Source organism: Bombina bombina, chromosome 3, assembly GCF_027579735.1.
Source record: "Bombina bombina isolate aBomBom1 chromosome 3, aBomBom1.pri, whole genome shotgun sequence".
Taxonomy (NCBI): domain Eukaryota; kingdom Metazoa; phylum Chordata; class Amphibia; order Anura; family Bombinatoridae; genus Bombina; species Bombina bombina.
The window spans coordinates 964,617,393-964,639,194 of record NC_069501.1 but is presented as its reverse complement, the minus strand read 5'-3'; the positions used below and the strand labels follow the sequence as shown (position 1 = coordinate 964,639,194).

General features: G+C 40.8%; 1 protein-coding gene across 1 annotated transcript in view; it reads right to left on the bottom strand.

Annotated features, from left to right (window-relative positions):
• Positions 1-11,789, bottom strand: part of ITM2B (integral membrane protein 2B) — a 112,941-nt gene extending 101,152 nt beyond the window's left edge. The window contains exon 1 of the mRNA XM_053708019.1: positions 11,579-11,789. Within this exon, the coding sequence (XP_053563994.1) occupies positions 11,579-11,671 (93 nt within the window). The 5' untranslated portion in view covers positions 11,672-11,789. The remainder of the gene's footprint in view (positions 1-11,578) is intronic.
• Between the last annotated feature and the right edge of the window lie 10,013 nt (positions 11,790-21,802).

Below are 21,802 nucleotides of genomic sequence, written 5' to 3'. Positions count from 1 at the left end.
GCAATGAATCCTGAGCTTGAAAAAGACATTTGAAACACGTTGCTCAGTGTATCTGACTTCCGCATAGGAGCACACACACCTGCTGAGATCAGTACACCTGCTACAAGCAGCTTGTGGGCTTGGTGTGGCAAACGGCTGATACTAGCCTCTAAAGTTGGGTCTATTTTGTATCAAATGATAGGACCACAAGTAAAGCCCCCTAGCCTACGTGTCTGAATGTAAAGGGACATTATACACTCATTTTTTCTTTGCATAAATGTTTTGTAGATCTATTTATATAGCCCATAAAGTTTGTTGTTTTTTTGTAATTTTTTTTTATTGTTTTGCTTATTTTTAAATAACATTGCTCTGATTTTCAGACTCCTAACCAAGCCCTAAAGTTTTGTGAGAATACCGTCATATACCTACTCCAGCTTGCTTCTGTTTGTGTAAAGAGTCTTTCATATGCAAAGGAAGGGGGAGTGGGAGTGTCTTATTCCCCACTTGCAGTGGACTTTCCAACTACCTTTTCAACAGAGCTTCTAAGTAAGTTTTTAAACAGTTTTATACTGGATTTTTAGATCAGTATCTGTGCATCTTATTCTTTATAGTAGCGTCTATTACATGCAGTTATATGAACATTAGTGTATACTGTCCCTTTAAGCAGAGACAATTTTTAAAGTTCATAGGGTTGAATTTTATTATCCCGCAGTGACTAAACTGGTATCCTGCTCTGAAACCACATCCGAATCATCGATCTGTCCCGGACAAATCAAACCTATATGAGAGTATGGATATACTGCTGTTGGTATTGCATTAAGGAGATCCTCTTACCCATTAACAGAACCCGGTGGCGGTACTCTAAGGGCACACCAAAGATGCTCCGGATTTGGTCATTTCATTTGACTGAACATTTTTCTTAGACACTAACTGCTCTGTTTACGGAAGATCCCTTTCGTAAGATCTTACCAAGAAGACTATTGAGCACTTTGTTTGTCCTTAATTTTTGCAATAAGATTTAGCACATACTGATGTAGAAATTAGTACGATTGTATTTTATCTCTTTTTTATATTATAGTTTTTTAATGCGGCCGCATGTGTGTGTAAATTGTGAATTTAATTAAAATACATTTTAACCTATTTAGGAAGACACATGTATTGATTGTCCAGAATGTTAGATATCTAAGGTTTAAATCATAATAGATTTAACCTTTTTCTTAACACAAAAAAAAAATTTTTAGACCCGAACTGCTTTGTATACACACTTATCACAATTTTTTTCACCAAAATAAATATTTTTTTTCCTTTAAAATCGAATTTTCTAAAATTAATATATCAATTATACCCACATTTATTTCTTCCCTTAGTAAGGTATTAATAACCCCTAACTAGATTTATACACGTCCTAATTTATATCACAAGATTTTATTAAAATCACTTTATCCTTCACTAGACACATGTAAACTATATTTTAATCCACCTTTAGCACTCTTTTGCGCAATCAATTATAATTTGTTTTAGCAGTGTTGGTTATGCAAAACTGGGGAATGGGTAATACAGGGATTACCTCTATTTTTTAAACAAAAATTCTGGAGTAGACTGTTCTTTTAAATAGATATTTGTAGACTTGTGTACAAGAATCTACATACTCAGCCTGATGATATTCTTAGGATGTACTCTAGATATGTGCGTTCGGATCCGACAAGCTAAAAGGTTAAAGCTTATTGTTTAATCTATAAATCAAGTGTGATTATGAAAAATGTCAAAAATCTGGAGAGAAATCAATATATAAATGTAAAAAAAAAAAAAAGGTTAAAAATTAAAACAGTCACAATAAAGAGATACATTTTTAAATTAAAGGATAAATCAAACATAAGCCTATAAGTTTTTCTAGAAGTGTATATTCCACATTAACTGGGAGTGCACACTGCATGCTTCCCAAACCTAACAATGATACATATCTGTCCCTAATTGGCCTCGAAAGAGAAAGCAAATAAGGAACTGCAAAATGACAGGTTTGCAAACAGAATGCCACTGTGGCTAGCTTGTCTTTTCCAGTAACAGTTTAGAATGGCTCCTCCTCTACCAAGTAAGTTTATTTTAATGCAGCGAACATGCTAAATTATATACTGTATATCTGTACATTACTTTTCTAATTTCTCTGAAACGTCCCTAGAATACAGAAATCTTTGTGTGATGTATCACAGGAATCTATCAGACATGAGCCACAATCCAAGCCTCTTTCTTTCATTTACAGAATATAGCCAGGGTCAACCTCTTCATTACCACAGAAGATATTTCCAAACTCATCCATGCTTCGTGACAATACACCTGGACTGCTGCAATGCACTTTATTATGTTTTCCCAGAAAAACTACCCCACTGCCTTCATTTGTAGTGAATAATGCAGCATGGCTTATTATTGTTATAGGCCAGCTAGAAGTTTGTCATTGGACATCTATCCTCCATTCTCTACACTAGTTGCCAATACAATGGGCCATACTATTCAAGATATGACAGCTATAACCCTTAATGACCTTGTAAACACAGAGGTCAGCAAATCATTTGAGAATTAAGTTGCATGTTCTATATCTGCAGAACTTTCTCCCCAGCACAGAAGAGAAGTCCGCTGTATTAAGAAAATGACAGGACCTATTCCACCTGTAATAAAATAATGCTTTGCTTCTCAATTAAGTGTAGTTCTCTCCAGTAGTTATGGTGCTAAAAGGACATTATAGTGATAAAATGACATGCTCTAATTCGATCAGGGGGAAAGTAGGTACACTGTACCTTACTGACTTACGAGTTGAGTCTCTCAGGAGCAGCAACATGCAGAACCTATGAGCACAAATAACTAGGGTTTCAGTCCCTTTGCCGGGGGTTAAACAAAGAAAATTATATTTTAAACATAAAATACTTTATTTAGAGCATTTTATTTTTAAACTAGAATGTACACATTTGACACTCCAGTTGCAACATCTGCATATATTGTGTTCATATCTAGAAAACATACCAGAATTTGTTTTTCAGTTTTGATGGTATGAGTGGACATCCAAATATTTAAATATTATGGATTGTTGAAAATAGATTGGAGGCAGAAACCCTTAATGATCTTGTAAATACAGAGGTAATCTGGTAGTTAAACTACGGTTTCAAAACACCTGCAGCGATTTAACCCCTGGCTTTGCTAAAAACACGTGAAGCAGATTCCTTACCAGGGATGTGGTGCAGCAGCCTAACAACTTGGTCGCTGTGGCTACTAAAATCAATCTCAATTGCAGCATGAAGAGAACTGCAGTACCTATGAGCACATTGCGATACCCAGAAAATAATTAAAGTATAGTATTTTTGTTACTATGCAAATTCAAAACAACTTATGGGGAGTTTTAAACTCAGGCCATTACTTCTATTTCCCTTTACAAATAAAATTGTGTCAAAAATGATTTGATTGTCTTTTTTTTGTAGTAAAAAAAAAAAAAACTTTGCAATATACGTTCATTATTCTGGCCCATTTTTATGCAACATAGCTCTGAAAATGGAAGATTTTCTAATTCTCAACTTGAAATTCACCCTGCTTACCAACTATAATTTTCCCAATTGATTTTAACTGATAAAAAACGGCAAAACAATGTACTTTATACTAACATGACTGCGGCTAGCCTTGTTATCTGCAGACTAAAACCTATATTGGCTCTTCCAAAAAAATAAAATGGTGAGCGGAGTTTGGCTAATGAAAAAGATTTGATGAAGAAAAAAAAAAATAAAAATGTTAATTTGTTTAAAAAAAAATGTTTAGGCCGAGATATGTTATTTGATAGCTACACAACAGAAATGTCTTATAATTACAAAGTCTTTACTGTCCCTTTAAAATGGCATGTACAATCTAGTGATAGAACTCCATACAACAATAGATGGTCTTTATCCAATGCTCATAATCAGTGACCACTTTAAATAACACTTTATAGTCACTGTAATATCTAAGACAGGCATATGGTAAATTAAAATAAATACAGTATTGTAGGTCAACTGCTCCATGGAATAGGTTATACCCCTGAGAACATTATGCAACCAGAAAGACAAAGAGAGTGAGGGGGCACCCTACTATTAGATAAGTAAGACAAATAACGACAATAGAGACAGAGTCTTCTAATGTGTCAAAAAATATAATAAAATTAGTGAAAGGGGATAATGTGAATGTGTAAATATAGCCAATGATATGGTGTCAAATTAAGTAAACAAAATTGGAAAAACTAGTGATCATAGTGATCAATATCAAATATTGAACCATATATACATGTGTATATCTACAACAATATTATAAAAAATAATAATATGAAAAAATAAAATACAATAAACAGTGATGAAGCAATTGTAATGTGATACAATTAGTTAATAAAAATGTGTCTTATTGCCTAAGAAAAACAAATATAAGGCAATAGAAATGTTGAAATATTGTAAAGTCTCTGGAGAGGAGGCAGCTATCTGTGAAGATCCAGGCCAGGATCAGCAATCTATAGAGAAAAGAGAAAACAGAAGCGCCACATGGCCCAATATTGTTTGGTCCAAAACTTGTAGATCTTAGAGTAAGAAACAGACTCACATTTGGAAGAGCACCTCGATTAGTGCTAAGTATGCAGTCTGGGATCTATTCGGTCACCCAGAAGACCAACTTCCTGCACAGGAACTGATGTCTGTGTGGACAGAGAGGGGACACAGGTGCCTGTATGGCCTAGTATTGTTGGTACAAGGAGACAGATTCAAACAATGATAAGAGTGGTACTCACAATATATAAAAGCACCTCTTTTGATGCTATAGGAGCGTGAAGGGATCACTTCAGTCACCCAACAGACTTGTGGCAAGGCATCCAAGTAGATTCAATAGTTCAGAGGATCCCACAGTGAACCAGGTTACTGTGTTAGGACTCATTGGCTGACAGGAGGGCAGCGAGACGGCCAAAGCTAAATCACCGGCAAGATAATGGATAATTACCATCTGGTTCACTGTGGGATCCTCTGAACTATTGAATCTACTTGGATGCCTTGGCACAAGTCTGTTGGGTGACTGAATTGATCCCTTCACGCTCCTATAGCATCAAAAGAGGTGCTTTATATATTGTGAGTACCACTCTTATCATTGTTTGAATCTGTCTCCTTGTACCAACAATACTAGGCCATACAGGCACCTGTGTCCCCTCTCTGTCCACACAGACATCAGTTCCTGTGCAGGAAGTTGGTCTTCTGGGTGACCGAATAGATCCCAGACTGCATACTTAGCACTAATTGAGGTGCTCTTCAAAATGTGAGTCTGTTTCTTACTCTAAGATCTACAAATTTTGGACCAAACAATATTGGGCCATGTGGCGCTTCTGTTTTCTCTTTTCTCTATAGATTATGCAACCAGGATCGAGCTGCAGTAGTAATTAAAGGGACACTGAACCCAAATTTTTTCATTTGTAATTCAGAAAGAGCATGCAATTTTAAAGGCCCAGTCAACACTGTAGATTTGCATAATCAACAAATGCAAGATAACAAGACAATGCAATAGCACTTAGTCTGAACTTCAAATGGAGTAATAGATTTTTTTTTCTGACAATTTTAAAAGTTGTCTTTCCACTCCCCCTGTACCATGTGACAGCCATCAGCCAATCACAAATGCATACACGTACCATGTGACAGCCATCAGCCATTCACAAATGCATACACACTTATTCTTGCACATGCTCAGTAGGAGCTGGTGACTCAAAAAGTTTAAATATAAAAGACTGTGCACATTTTGTTAATGGAAGTAAATTGGAAAGTTGTTTAAAAGTGCATGCTCTATCTGAATAATGAAAGTTTAATTTTGATTGAGTGTCCCTTTAACCCCTTAAGGACCAAAGACGTACGCCACATGTCCTCAAAAAAAATACAGTTAATGACCGAGGACGTGTGGCGTACGTCCTTGGTCTGGAAAGCAGCTGGAAGCGATCCTGCTCGCTTCCAGTTGCTTTCCGGTTATTGCAGTGATGCCTCGATATCGAGGCATCCTGCAATAACATTTTTTAGCAATCCGGTGCAGAGAGAGCCACTCTGTGGCCCTCTCTGCACTGGACATCACCGGCAAGATCCGTTGGTGGGTGGGAGCCGGTTCGGGAGGCGGCCATCGATGGCCCTGATGATGTGGAGGGGGGCGGGATCGTGGGCGGGGGTGATCGGGGGCGCGCACGGGAGGGCGGGGGCGGGCGCGTGCACGGGGAGGGAGCCGCTACACTACAGAAAAATTATGTACTCAAAAGTTTTAAAAGTAATAACTATTGAAATTAAAATGCATTAGTTAGGGGGTGGGGGATTGGTCTGTGGGGGGGGGGGGGAAGCTACACTACAGAAAAACATAAAAATAAAAAATAAACTATTTCTCTTGCAAACTGGGTACTGGCAGACAGCTGCCAGTACCCAAGATGGCCCCCAATAAGTCAGAGGGGGGGGTTAGAGAGCTGTTTTGGGGGGGGATCCTACAAAGTAGCATATGTAAATATGCTAAAAATTTATTTTATTTTTTTTTAAAAAAAAAACTTTTATTTTAGTACTGGCAGGCTTTCTGCCAGTACTTAAGATGGCGGGGACAATTGTGGTGTGGGGGAGGGAAGGGAGCTGTTTGGGAGGGATCAGGGGGTCTGATGTGTCAGGTGGGAGGCTGATCTCTACACTAAAGCTAAAATTAACCCTGCAAGCTCCCTACAAACTACCTAATTAACCCCTTCACTGCTAGCCATAATACACGTGTGATGCGCAGCAGCACTTAGCGGCCTTCTAATTACCAAAAAGCAACGCCAAAGTCATATATGTCTGCTATTTCTGAACAAAGGGGATCCCAGAGAAGCATTTACAACCATTTGTGCCATAATTGCACAAGCTGTTTGTAAATAATTTCAGTGAGAAACCTAAAATTGTGAAAAATTTAGCGTTTTTTTTTTAATTTGATTGCATTTGGCGGTGAAATGGTGGCATGAAATATACCAAAATGGGCCTAGATCAATACTTGGGGTTGTCTACTACACTACACTGAAGCTAAAATTAACCCTAGAAGCTCCCTACATGCTCCCTTATTAACCCCTTCACTGCTGGGCATAATACACGTGTGGTGCGCAGTCGCATTTAGCAGCCTTCTAATTAGTAAAAAGCAAAACCAAAGCCATATATGTCTGCTATTTATGAACAAAGGGGATCCCAGAGAAGCATTTACAACCATTTATGCTATAATTGCATAAGTTGTTTGTAAATAATTTCAGTGAGAAACCTAAAGTTTGTGAAAAAAAATTGTGAAAAAGGGAACAATTTTTTTTATTTGATCGCATTTGGCGGTGAAATGGTGGCATGAAATATACCAAAATGGGCCTAGATCAATACTTTGGGATGTCTTCTAAAAAAAAAATACATACATGTCAATGGATATTTAGGGATTCCTGAAAGATCAGTGTTCTAATGTAACTAGCGCTAATTTTGAAAAAAAGTGGTTTGGAAATAGCAAAGTGCTACTTGTATTTATGGCCCTATAACTTGCAAAAAAAGCAAAGAACATGTAAACATTGGGTATTTCTAAACTCAGGACAAAATTTAGAAACTATTTAGCATGGGTGTTTTTTGGTGGTTGTAGATGTGTAACAGATTTTGGGGGTCAAAGTTAGAAAAAGTGTGTTTTTTTCCATTTTTTCCCTCATATTTTATATTTTTTTTTATAGTAAATTATAAGATATGATGAAAATAATGGTATCTTTAGAAAGTCCATTTAATGGCGAGAAAAACGGTATATAATATGTGTGGGTACAGTAAATGAGTAAGGGGAAAATTACAGCTAAACACAAACACCACAGAAATGTAAAAATAGCCTTGGTCCCAAACGGACAGAAAATGGAAAAGTGCTGTGGTCATTAAGGGGTTAAGCAACTTTCTAATTTACTCCTATTATCAATTTTTCTTCATTCTTTTGCTATCATTATTTGAAAAAGAAGGCATCTAAGCTTTTTTTGGTTTCAGTACTCTGGACAGCACTTTTTTATTGGTGGATGAATTTATCCACCAATCAGCAAGGACAACCCAGGTTGTTCACCAAAAATGGGCCGGCATCTAAAATAACATTCTTGCATTTCAAATAAAGATACCAGGAGAATGAAGAAAATTTGATAATAGGAGTAAATCAAAATTTGCTTAAAATTTAATGCTCAATCTGAATCACGAAATTAAATTTTTGGGTACAGTGTCCCTTTAAGCCTGAAAATTGAGAAGTAGTTGGTTTCCCTTTGCCACTTAGGTCAGCCTAATCATTTCACCTTTATCTTGATTTTAGGAATAAGGAGATCTGTGCTCATTTTCCTGTAACTCCCTTATACAACTTGTTCCCAAAGAACATGTGCTGTTAAAATATGAAAATATACAATGCAACTAGAAGGGAATGAGATAAATTATGACTTTCAAGAACTGAATTTCTAAAACAAACTGAAAACAGCTCACTAAATATGAATCCCTTAAAAGGCCATTATAGCGATAAAATTAAATGCTCTAATTCGTTAGAGCATGGGATTTTATCACTAGTAACACAGCAAAGCTCTGTATTTAACCCCTGCAAAGTTAAACGGATACTGAACCCAAATTTTTTCTTTTCTGAATCAGAGCATGACATTTTAAGCAACTTTCTAATTTACTCCTATTATCAAATTGTCTTTATTCTCTTGGTATCTTTATTTGAAATACAAGAATTTAAGTTTAGATGCCGGCCCATCTTTGGTGAACAACCTGGGTTGTTCTTGCTGATTGGTGGATAAATTCATCCAATAAAAAAAAAAAAGTGCTGTCTAGAGGGCTGAACCAAAAAAAAAAAAAGTTTAGATGCCTTTTTCAAATAAAGATAGCAAGAGAACGAAGAAGAAAAATGATAATAGGAGTAAATAAGAAAGTTGCATGCTCTATCTGAATCACAAAAGAAAAAAATTTGAGCGGGTCTTGGATATCCAAAGCTCGTTCTGCACTGTGTGCAGAATTATATAACATTATTCTGAACCTTTACTGTCCCTTTAACTTTTCCTCTGCAATCTCTCTCTCTTCCATGTTTACCTTCTCAGAAGTAACAGTCCAAGCACTAATGGGGTCCCTACAGCCCTAGAGAAAGAACATACAATATATACAATGTGCCAGCTTTGCTATAATATATATATATATATATATATATATATATATATATATATATATATATATATATATATATATATATATATATATATATACACACATATACACACATACATATACATATATATATATATATATATATATATTACAGATTTGAAAACTACACAGAAATTCAATGTAAGCCTTTGACTTCCACAGTTGGTATCCTATAATACTGTTATGAAATTGTTAAGTGTTACACCAACGTCCCAAATTTTATGAAACATTAAAAATAACCTTACAATGTAATTTTTTTTTGTTTTGTTATCACAAGTGTAGCAAATGTGCATATGATCCTGAAGCACAGATTTGCAACAACTGAGCAAACAACTACCTTTTTTGATGTATTTGGAATAAGGCTCTGCCCCTATGGTCTAAAAGGTGTACTCTCTGACAACATAACTAACCAAAACTGCAATAATGCAAAAGCTGTTTCAGTGAATGATGCAAAAATTGAAAATGTTAAATTTGCTTTAAAAATGTTTACACATGGCAAGTATGTTATTCTATAGCAACATAACAGAGAACATAAAATTCTTGTAATTAAAAGGGGTTTAATATGCTCCTTTAAAAAGAAAGCTTACTAAACTGAATGAGGCATAGCTTTCCACAAATTAGAGTCTGTTTAAAAAGGGACATGAAACCAATAAAGCATACATTTTTAAACTACTTTCCAATTTTCTTATATTATCAATTTTGCTTTGAACTCTTGTATTCTTTATTAAAGGAGCAATGCACTACTGGGAGCTAGCTGAACACATCTGTAAAATAAATGCCAACTGGCATATATGTGCAGCCACCAATAAGCATCCAGCTCCCAGCTTCTGAGCCTACCTAAGTATAGTTTCAACAAAGGATACCAAGATAACTAAGCAAATTAGATAAGAGAAGTAAATTGGAAATTGTATGCTCTGTCTGAAGCATGAAAGAAATTGGGTTTCATGTCCCTTTAATATCTTCTCTAATATAGCATAAAAACTGGCATTCTGCATCTTTAAGTTAACATATAAATTACTTAGGCCCTGATAGTTTCATTTTCCCTGAAACTCATTACAACTACCACATTATTCTCAAATGGCAACTTTGAAGAGAAAGCAACACAAACCTGCAACAATGATAGATACACACACAGATTCAATTATGTTATTTTGAATTGGTTTTATCAGGAAACTTTTAGATATTTGATTTCAACATAAATCATTGTCCATAAATTGGATGTATTTAATATGGCTTAAATAAGGAATTCTATAATCTGCCAGACCTAAATATTGACATAAGGGGCTAACATTCAGTCAGAATAATCAAGGAGCATTATGATATACATTTTGATAAGAGCAGGTGTTAGGAGGTGTGTATATATAGAAATAAAATGAGACAACAAATGCAACCTGAGCTTGCTGCTCCCTAGTCAGCCATTTTAGACAGCCTATCTCTAAGCTGCTGCTGTCTCTCATGATCACAAACAGCTTCCTCCATTTTAACCTGCTTCTTACAGTACAGATATATAATTTCCATTGGGTGCAGAAAAATACGACCAGCTGAGAAAACAATAACAATACTGACGACCTGTAAACTCGTGATAACTAGGTCATTAACCGAAAAGTGTTCGCTTGGGATTATGCAACGTGTCTTACAAGTACAAAGGGCGTCAATTAGTATGAAACCTTTTTAACCTCTTCATTATATATTATATATATATATATATATATATATATATATATATATATATCTCAACAACAAAACCAAAATTAGAGGTGTTATACGGCGTACAGAAAATGCTGACATATCAACTAATACGTTAAGGAAATGAAACACATACATGTAGTGATGACATTGCATTTTATGCACTGTTTGAGTAAGGAAAGGCATATTCACTCACTCCTCTCATGACTTTCCACCTACCTAACGCTGCCCTAATTATTCAATAGGGTGGTTCAACCCTGCCCCAAAGAACTACTCTATCTCCTGATCTAAAATAAATACCAAACTCGAATATAAAAGATCCAAATAACGTCAGAACACCATTTATTAGAAATGGCTTAAGGAGGGGTTACATGTATCCGCGTCTCCTATGTAGGCTAGTTGCTAGCAACATCTTCTGTAGATGGCGCTCTAGAGGCACAGGCCTATTTCTTCGAAGTGGGATCGAGATAACTATGCCCCCTTCCACAATCCTATTTATGGTATGCAAATAATGACTATGTTCACTTGGGGGAGCGGTCACCTTTTCTATAACCCTGTTGGGCACACACACACGTCTCCGATTACACCTCCCCCTCAAACTAAACCAATGCCACCATCTGGCGCAGTTTCCCTGGCCCCTTCTGCTAATATATGACTCTTCTGTTGCTTCTTGTTAACGAAAGCTTCTCCCACGCTCCCCAGGGATCAGCTCTCACCTTGGTCTCAGGAATTATAAGCACTTCGCTGTTCTCTTCTTCCTTCTTGGCGTCTTTCTGGGCTAGAGCCGAGTTAAAAGACAGCTTCACCATATTTGCACAAAACCCCGGCGGGGAAAAAGCTACAGGGAACCGAGTCTGTGTGCTTTGGGGTTTCCTCTTTGTTTAATGCAAAAGCTCAGGTCTGACTGCTATACTCAGCGAAGAGGAGGAGACCTGTGAGAGCAGCGCTGGGTAAGAGGCTGGGCCAAACTGTGACGCACAAAAACAACAGAGAAGAAGAGATACAGATAGCAGGCTCGATGACAACCATACATAATAAGTGCATGCAGGTTAAAGACCAACAAATACCCTCTCATTTGACCTGTACCGCTCGCTAATGACTCGTGCATCAGAGTTTGTGACATTCATTAGGTTGCTGGCATTTGTTTTTGTCAGTTTGACAATCTAAATTGAATCACGTCTTCATAGGTGTTCTAAGTCAAGCTCTTCCCTCTAATCATGTCAACATTTCAAATGGCTGAGAGGCTCATTGCCTCTTTGTTCTAACTGGCTTGCTACATTTATTAAACAGTTATAATATCAGCAAACTATAATGGAGAGGCAGGTTTATTTATTTTTTCTATCCAATTCAAGGTAGAAGAAACACCTATAATTGCAACAATGTTCTGCAGTCTTCCAATAGAGAATCATACCAACAGTCTGGATATTACAAAAATACACCTTGTTTGCTGTAATTGGTCAAACTCCACCCACTGAAAAGATAAGACAAAAATGAAAGGGACAGTGTACACCAATTTTTATATAACTGCATGTAATAGGCACTACTATAAAGAATAATATGCTCATATACTCATCTAAAAATCCAGTATGAAACCTTTTAAAAACTTACATAGAAGCTCCCAGTTTAACATTGTTGAAGGGGTTAGGCTGGGACACACAGTGAAATGGGCTGGGAAATAAGGAAGAGCAGACACTCCCCCCCCCCCTTTCCTGCATATGAAAAAGACAGATTACACACACAATAGCAGCAGGAATCTGATACTTTGGGGCTTGGTTAGGAGTCTGAAAATTAGCACAATGTTATTAAAAAATAAGATAAACTATATATTGTTACAAAAACACACCCAGGTGGGCTATATATTATAAATGGCTAATCTACAAAACATTTATGCAAAGAAAAATCTAATGTACAATGTCTCTTTAAGGAGAGATGTGGCAAAGATGACACATTTTGCCACTTGAGATGTGAATGAAATATGAAGTCCAATGGCAAAACCTTGTGTGTCACTAAAAAGAAAAAAAAATAGCAGTGAATTTTAGAAAGTTCTATATCCATCTATCTTTATATAATCTATCATAAGCTTATTAGGTATTATGTTTATCCCCCAAATTACTATTTGTTTTAAAGATTCAAAAGACAAGTGGTGGCAAAGACTCACAAGTGACTGCAAATTTTATCTTTAAGATAGAATACTATGAATTTGATATATCTCCATGTATTTTTAAAGGGACACTGAACCCACATTTTTTCTTTTGTGATTCAGATATAGCATGCAAATTTAAGCAACTTTCTAATTTACTCCTATTATGATTTTTTCTTCGTTCTCTTGCTTTCTTTATTTGAAAAAGAAGGCATCTAAGCTATTTTTTTGATTCAGTACCATGGAAAGCACTTGTTTATTGGTGAGTGAATTTATCCACCAATCAGCAAGAACAACACAGTGTGTTCACCAAAAATGGGCCGACATCTAAACTTACATTCTTGCATTTCAAATAAAGATACCAAGAAAATTTGATAATAGGAGTAAATTAGAAAGTTGCTTAAAATTGCATGCTCTATCTATTCTATTCTATTCTATTGGGTACTTGTAAAGCGCAAACTAATCACCTGTGAGGGTCTCAAGGCGCTATGAGAGGGGGGGAGAGGGGGGCTAAGGGAAGACGATTCAGTCAAAGAGCCAGGTCTTGAGGTCCTTCCTGAAGTTTGTAAGGGAGGTGGATTGTCTGAGGTGCAGCGGGAGGGAGTTCCATGACCTTGCTGCCATATAGGAGAAGGATTTTCCTCCAGCTGTTTTTTTCTTGATGCGGGGATGACTGCGTGTGCTTGGTCATCAGAGCGGAGTTGTCTGGAGGGGGTGTAGAAACTGACACGGTGGTTGATGTATTCAGGACTGATGCTGTGGAGGGCCTTGAATGCATGGGTTAGGAGCTTGAAGGTGATTCTCTTGTTGACTGGGAGTCAGTGTAGGTTCCTTAGGTGTTCGGTGATGTGGTTTTGGCGAGGGATGTCGAGGATGAGTCTGGCCGAGGTGTTCTGGATGCGTTGGAGTCGTTTCTGGAGCTTGATGGTGGACCCGGCGTAGAGTGCATTGCCGTAGTCCAGTCGACTACTGACGAGGGCGTGGGTGACAGATTTTCTAGTTTCGGGGGGGATCCACTTGAAGATTTTTCACAGTAGGGGGAGTATGTGAAAACAAGTCGAAGAGACGGCGTTGACTTGGCAGTCCATAGAAAGTGACGAGTCAAGGATGATACCTAGATTTTGTGCGTGGTATGTTGGAGTTGGAGGGTGTCCAAGGGCTGTGGGCCACCAGGAGTCATCCCATGCAGATGTGGTGGGTCCGAAGAGGAGGATTTCGGTCTTGTCAGTGTTGAGTTTGAAACGGTTGTTGTTCATCCAGGTGGCGATTGCTGTAAGTCCTTCGTGGACGTTTTTCTTGGTGGTGGCAGGGTCTCGGGTGAGTGAGATGATTAACTGGGTGTCGTCGGCATAGGAGATGATGTTGAGGTTGTGTTGTTGGACGATGGCGGCGGGGGGGGCATGTAGATGTTGAAGAGGGTGGGGCTAAGAGAAGAGCCTTGGGGTACGCTGCAGTTGATTGCTGTGGGATTGGAGGAGAAGGGTGGGAGTCTGACTTTCTGGGTTCTGCCGCTGAGGAAGGAGGTGATCCATTCCAGGGCCTTATTGTGGATGCCAGCATCATGTAGGCGTGTGAGGAGGGTGCTGTGGGCTACAGTGTCGAATGCGGCTGAGAGGTCTAGAAGGATGATGGCGGCAGTCTCTCCTTGGTCGATCAGGGCGCGGATGTCGTCTGTGGCGGCGAGGAGGGCGGTCTCGGTGCTGTGATTGCTCCTGAAACCGGATTTGGAGGGGTCCAAGATGTGGTTGGTCTCGATGTGGTCAACAAGTTGTGCATTGATGGCCTTCTCGATTACTTTGGCTGGAAAGGGGAGTAGAGAGATGAGGCGGTAGTTTTTAGGATCTATGGGGTCAGCTGTGGGTTTCTTCAGCAGGGGTTTCAGCTCTGCATGCTTCCAGTCTTCTGGGAAGGTGCCAGTTTTGATGGAGCAGTTTATGGTGAGGCAGAGTTCGTGGGCGGGGTAAAACCCGCTTTATTGAATATGTGGTGCGGGCATGTGTCTGAGGGTGCTCCGAAGTGGATAGATTTCATGATTCTGAGTGTGTTGGTGAGGGGGATCCAGGTAGTCCGTAGACGGTGGCGGGTGGTGGGTTTGGATGAGGTGGGGGTGAGTGGGTCGGTGGTGAGTGGTGAGTTCTGGAGCTCAAGGCTGTCGTAGATGTTGATGATCTTGCGGTGGAAGTAAGTAGCGATGTTGTCACAGAGGTCCTGGAAGGGTGGGATGTTGTTAGAATCATTGTTGGGTTTGGAGAATTCCTTGATGACTGTGAACAGCTCCTTGCTGTTGTGGGTTTTGGCGTGGATTCTGTCTAGGATAGCGGTTTTCTTTGTGGTTTTGATGAGTTGGTGGTGGGTGGTGACGGCTTCTTTGTAGGCGGATTTGTCCGAGGGGGACTTGCTGGATCTCCATGTTCTCTCTAATCGTCTGCAGTGGTGTTTGGAGTCCTGGAGGGTGGGGGTGAGCCTTGTTGGTGGGCTGGCGGCTGGCCGTTTCTTGAGGGGTGCGAGGGTATTTGCGCAGTCTGTGATCCAGCGATGTAGGTGGCGGGCGGAGGAGTTGGCATCAGTGGAGGTCACTGGGGGGGACTTGATCAGGGTGGAGTGCAGTTGTTCTTGGGTGATGTTGTTCCAGTTTCTGCGGGGTGGGTGGTGATGCCGGAGGTGTGTGGTGGGTTTGTTGAAGGAGAAGTGTATACAGTGATGGTCAGTCCAGTGGGGTTCGGTTATGTGGTTGACTGAGATGTGGTTGCCTGCAGAGAAGATCGGGTCGAGGGTGTGTCCGGCTATGTGGGTTGGGGCGTTTATAAGTTGCTTCAGTCAAATGTTCCAAGGTTTTCCAGGAGGTTGGTGGTGTTGTGGTCATTGGGGTTGTCTAGATGGAAGTTGAGGTCGCCGAGTAAGATGTAGTCCTTTGAGACAAGGGCATGGAGTACAAGGTGGTCAGTGATGGAGTCACAGAAGGCGGGACGCGGTCCTGGAGGTCTGTAGATGAGGGTGCCACGGAAGGTGGTGTTGTGGTTAACCTTGATTTTGAAGTGTAGATGTTCCCAGTCAGGTGAGTGATCATCGGAGGTGGCTGTGACTTGGATGGAGTGTTTGTGGATGATGGCAATGCCTCCTCCAGGTCGGTTGCTGCGATTTTTGTTGGAGATTTTATAGCCATCGGGGATGGCGATGTCCGGCGCTGATGTGGGGTTGAGCCAGGTTTCGGTGAGGAAGGCGACGTCTGGGAGGTGGAGTCGAGCAGGTTCCAGATTTCGATGGTGTGCTTGTGGATGGAGCGGGTGTTGAGGAGGGTGCAGTTCAGGTTCTCACGGCTGTTTGAGTGAGGGATGTTTGGTAGGTTTGTGATCAGGATGGCGGTGAAAGAGCAGTTGCGGCAGGTGAATGGTCCTCTGGTGTTCGTCGGGGATGCAAGGTGGCATGCTGATGATTTACCGATGTTGACAGAGCGAAGAGTGCTGGTGTTATAGCGGTGGCGGGTGCAGGGGTCATGGTTCGTGGCACTTATGTGCGGTCCAGGTGCGGACGGGGCTCTGACGGGCTTACCTTTGGCGCACCATTGGCGCGTCCGCTGCGCAGATGCACAGCGACTGCAAGTATATAGAGCTGGGAGGGGGGAAGGGTTGGAGCAGGAAGTCAGAACAATACAGCAGGGCAGGGAGTCCCAGAAGGGACTGAGCAGAATAGCAGAGAATGCAAGTATATAGAGCTGGGAGGGGGGAAGGGTTGGAGCAGAACGTCAGAACAATACAGCAGGGCAGGGAGTCCCAGAAGGGACTGAGCAGAATAGCAGAGAATGCAAGTATATAGAGCTGGGAGGGGGGAAGGGTTGGAGCAGGAAGTCAGATCAATACAGCAGGGCAGGGAGTCTGAATCACGATAGAAAAAATTTGGGTTCAGTGTCCCTTTAAATTTGATTAAATAAATTCTATTTTTTTTAATTTGTGTGCAGCATATTATTTTTAAATTTGTGTGCGGTATCTTTTGTTCATTAGCTATAATTGTTTAGACTGTAAGCCCCTAATGTTCCTATAATGTTATTACGTATCTACTGTATGTATGTAAATGAAGAAATTTATAATTAGATGTAAAACTTTGTGTATTCGTTTTATTTGTACTACGAAAAATAACAATAAAAGTGAATATATAAAATATAATGTGTAGATATACAGTTGTGCTCATAAGTTTACATACCCTGGCATAATTTATTATTTATTGGCCATTTTTCAGAGAATATGAATGATAACACAAAAACTTTTCTTTCAATCATGGACTTTTTAAATCATAATGACAACAGAAACTACCCAATTGACCCTGATCAAAAGTTTACATACCCTGGTGATTTTGGCCTGATAACATGCACACAAGTTGACACAAAGGGGTTTGAATGGCTATTAAAGGTAACCATCCTCACCTGTGATCTGTTTTCTTGTAATTAGTGTGTGTTTATAAAAGGTCAATGAGTTTCTGGACTCCTGACAGACCCTTGCATCTCTCATCCAATGCTGCACTGACGATTCTGGATTCTGAGTCATTGGGAAAGCAAAATAATTGTCAAAGTATCTGCAGGAAAAGCTAGTTGAACTGTATAAAACAGGAAAGGGATATAAAAAGATATCCAAGGAATTGAGAATGCAAATCTGCAGTGCTCAATATCTAATAAAGAAGTGGAAAATGAGGGGTTCTGTTGAAACCAAACCACGGTCAGGTAGACCAACTAAAATTTCAGCCACAACTGCCAGGAAAATTGTTCAGGATGCAAAGACAAACCCACAAATAACGGTGAAATACAGAACACGGTGTGGCTGTTTCAACATGTACAATAAGGAGGCACTTGAAGAAAGATGGGCTGCATGGTCGAGTCGCCAGAAGAAAGCCATTACTACGCAAATGCCACAAAGTATCGTGCTTACAATACGCCAAACAGCACAGAGACAAGCCTCAAACCTTCTGGCACAAAGTCATTTGGAGTGATGAGACCAAAATTGAGCTTTTTGGCCACAACCATAAACACTACATTTGGAGAGGAGTCAACAAGGCCTATGATGAAAGGTACACCATTCCTACTGTGAAACACGGAGGTGGATCGCTGATGTTTTGGGGATGTGTGAGCTACAAAGGCACAGGAAATTTGGTCCGAATTGATGGCAAGATGAATGCAGTATGTTATTGTCAGGGTTTTTTCCCTGTTGTTTGCCATGTGCTGCTGGCAGCCATTTTACTCACCTCTCTTCCTGACTATGGTGCATTGTGGGGGATGCTGCTCATTTTCCTATACTTTTATGGCCAGACTGGTGTGCATCATCCATGTGAGACAGGATGCAGTCTCAGAATTGTGATGTCATCACTTATTATTTAAAGGGCCTCTGTTCAGTATGCTTTGCCTTTGCGTTGTCTCAGACCTGTTTGTGAGAGTTCATGTGTATTACCTGGCTGCCTGACGTCCTTCCTGATTCCTGATCATTGGCTTGTTCCTGCTGTTTTCCTTGTTCCTGATTCCGGCTCGTCTGACTATTCACTTTGGCTCCTGACTCGGCTCGTCTGACTACCAGATCTGGTTTTGACTCCTGGCTTGTTATTTAACTTGTGGACTTTTTATTATTTTTTGCTGTGAATAAAGGTGTGATTATTTTTGCACTTCTCGTCTCAGTCTGATTCCTGGCACCCTGACATTACGCAAAGGCCATGAATCCTGATGGTGCTAATAATCCACCTTTACCTGCCATCATTTCCAGGATGGATGAACAGGATCATCGCTTGGATCAATTTGCACTAGCCCTGCTGACTCGCACTGCACATTTGGACCAAAGTGTCCCACAAGTTATGGCTGCTCCTGTTTCCGCTGCTGCACCTATGCTTACCAGGAGTATGTCCGGTTCTGCACTTCTACCTCAGTGATATGGAGGCGATCCTATTCAGTGCAGAGGGTTTTTGAACCAGGTGGGCATTTACTTTGAGATGTTACCTCCGGCGTTTCCCTCTGACAGAGCTAAGGTGGGATTTCTCATCTCATTACTCTCTTTACTCTTTAATCTCTCGTTACTCTGGGCTAATCCCTTGTGGGAGACTAATAAACCTGTGATTTCAAATTACCCTGAATTTGTGGCCTCCTTTTGAAGGGTATTTGATGTTCCAGCTCGCTCCTCCTCTGCTGCTAAATGACTCATGTCCATTCAGCAAGGTACAAGATCTGTTGCTCAGTATGCTATTGTGTTCTGTACGCTTGCCGCAGAGGTAGATTGGAACAATGAAGCCCTTGTTGCCGCCTTCTTTCATGGGCTCTGTGATGCGATTAAAGATGAAGTTGCTGCCAGAGATTTACCAGAGGATCTCAAGGCATTGGTGTCTCTTTTGATCCTAATTGACATCAGACTCAGAGAGTGGGCACTATTCTATCAGCCTATTATGTGTTCCCTTCCCCATCCTCAGCCTATTTGGCGCTCACCTCCACTTCCTATCGTTTTATCTTTACATTGGGTACACTAGGGTACCCGCTGAGGAGAGCTAGAGGTATTCCCTATCCCCTTTCCCCTCATCTGTTTTTTGCGCAGGATATACATCCCATCTTCAGACTCAGAGAGAGGCCCTCTTTCAAGGAGCGCTTGCGGACGCCTCCTGTTCTGTTGTCTTCTACGCGTTCATTCCCACCCATGCCTCCCTCTCCTCCCATGCCTCCTGGTCCCGGGTCACCAGGTACTGCTGAGCCAATGCAGTTGGGATTCATGTGTCTCTCCATGGCGGAGAGGGCCTTTAGGAGGATGGAGGGGCTCTGCCTCTATTGTGCGTTACAGGGCCACCTTTTGAAGTCTTGTCCTACACAGCCGGGAAACGCTCACACCTAAGGTCCTGTTGGGGGCAGACCTTGGGTGGTTTATCCTCGTCCCCGGAACCGCTTTAGGAGAAACCTTTTGTCATGGTTGTCCTTTCCTGGGTGGACTCCTCCATAGTCACTCAGGCTCTTGTTGACTCCGGTGCTGCGGGCTATTTCATTGACAGTGCTTTTGTATCAAAGCACTCCATTCCTGTTTTGCCTCGGTCCGTTCCGCTTGCTATTGAGGCCATTGATGGCAGGCCCCTTCAGCCCGCACTAGTTACTCACAAAACTGCTCCATTGTCCATGGCTGTTGGGGCTCTCCATTTTGAAACCCTCCAGTTCCAGGTGATAAATTCTCCGCATTTTCCGGTTGTTCTGAGTTATCCCTGGCTCCAAAAGCACAATCCCAGTCTCGACTGGCGCAGGTCCGAAATTTTGTCGTGGTCCCCGCAATGAATTTCCACTTGTCTTCGGAAAACAGTTAAAGTCTTGTGCACTTCTTCGGTATCTCAATTGCTAGAGGAGTACCGAGAGTTCCTAGATGTGTTTGACAAGGTGTGTGCTGGTACGTTGCCTCCTCACTGGTCTTACGATTGTGCCATAGACCTGCAACCCAGAGCCATTCCTCCTCGGGGCCGGGTGTACCCTCTGTCTGTTGCAGAGAATTGTGCTATGGAGGAGTATGTTGCCGATGCTCTGTCGCAGGGAATCATCTGCAAATCCTGCTCTTCTGCAGGGGCTGGCTTCTTCTTTGTGAAGAAAAAGGGTGGCGAGTTAAGACCATGTATCAATTATAGGGGTCTTAATCGTCTTACCATTAAGAATGCTTACCCTATTCCACTCATTACGGAACTTTTTGACCGCCTCAAGGGAGCTACGGTCTTTACTAAACTTGATTTGAGAGGAGCGTACAATCTCGTTAGGATTAAGGAGGGTCACGAATGGAAAACAGCATTTAACACCAGGAGCGGGCATTATGAGTCTCTTGTAATGCCCTTTGGCCTATGTAATGCCCCTGCTGTTTTTCAGGAATTTATTAATGATGTCCTACGAGATATGTTGCAACAGTGTGTTGTGGTGTACTTAGACGACATCCTCATACACTCACCCACACTTGAGGCTCATCGTTCTGATGTTACACAGGTTCTTCAGAGACTACGTGAGAACGGCCTGTTTTGTAAACTCGAGAAATGTGAGTTCCATCAGACTCAAGTAACCTTCCTAGGTTATGTTATCTCCGTTGCAGGATTCTCCATGGATCCTGACAAGTTATCTGCAGTTCTGCAGTGGCCTCGCCCAGTTGGTCTTCGGTATATTCAACGTTTTTTGGGGTTCGCCAATTACTATAGAAAGTTTATTAAAAACTTTTCTTCCTTGGTCAAACCTATCACAGACATGACGTGTAAAGAGAATGATCCACTCCATTGGTCACCTACTGCCATTAAGGCCTTTGATAGTCTTAAGACTGCCTTTGCTGCCGCTCCAGTTCTGGCTCATCCTAACCCTGTCCTGCCTTTCGTTCTGGAGGTTGATGCATCTGAGACTGGAGTAGGTGCCCTCTTGTCTCAACGTCCTACGCCTGACGGTTCCTTGCATCCGTTTGGTTTCTTCTCTAAGAAATTGTCTCCAGCATAGTGCAATTATGAAATTGGCGACAGGGAATTACTGGCCATAATTTTGGCACTCAAGGAATGGAGGCATCTTCTCGAGGGTACTAGCGTGCCAGTGCTCATTCTTACTGACCACAAGAATTTAACTTATCTATCTGAAGCAAAACATTTGTCGCCCCGACATTCCAGATGGGCACTATTTTTGTCTCGGTTTAATTATGTGGTCTCCTACCAGCCTGGTAGTAAGAATGTTAGGGCTGATGCCCTCTCTCGACAATTTTCGCCTCTGTCCAAGGAGGAGTCTGTACCTACTCCTGTTATACCTCCTGACCATATTTTGGCTACCATACATACTAATTTGACTTCTCCTTTG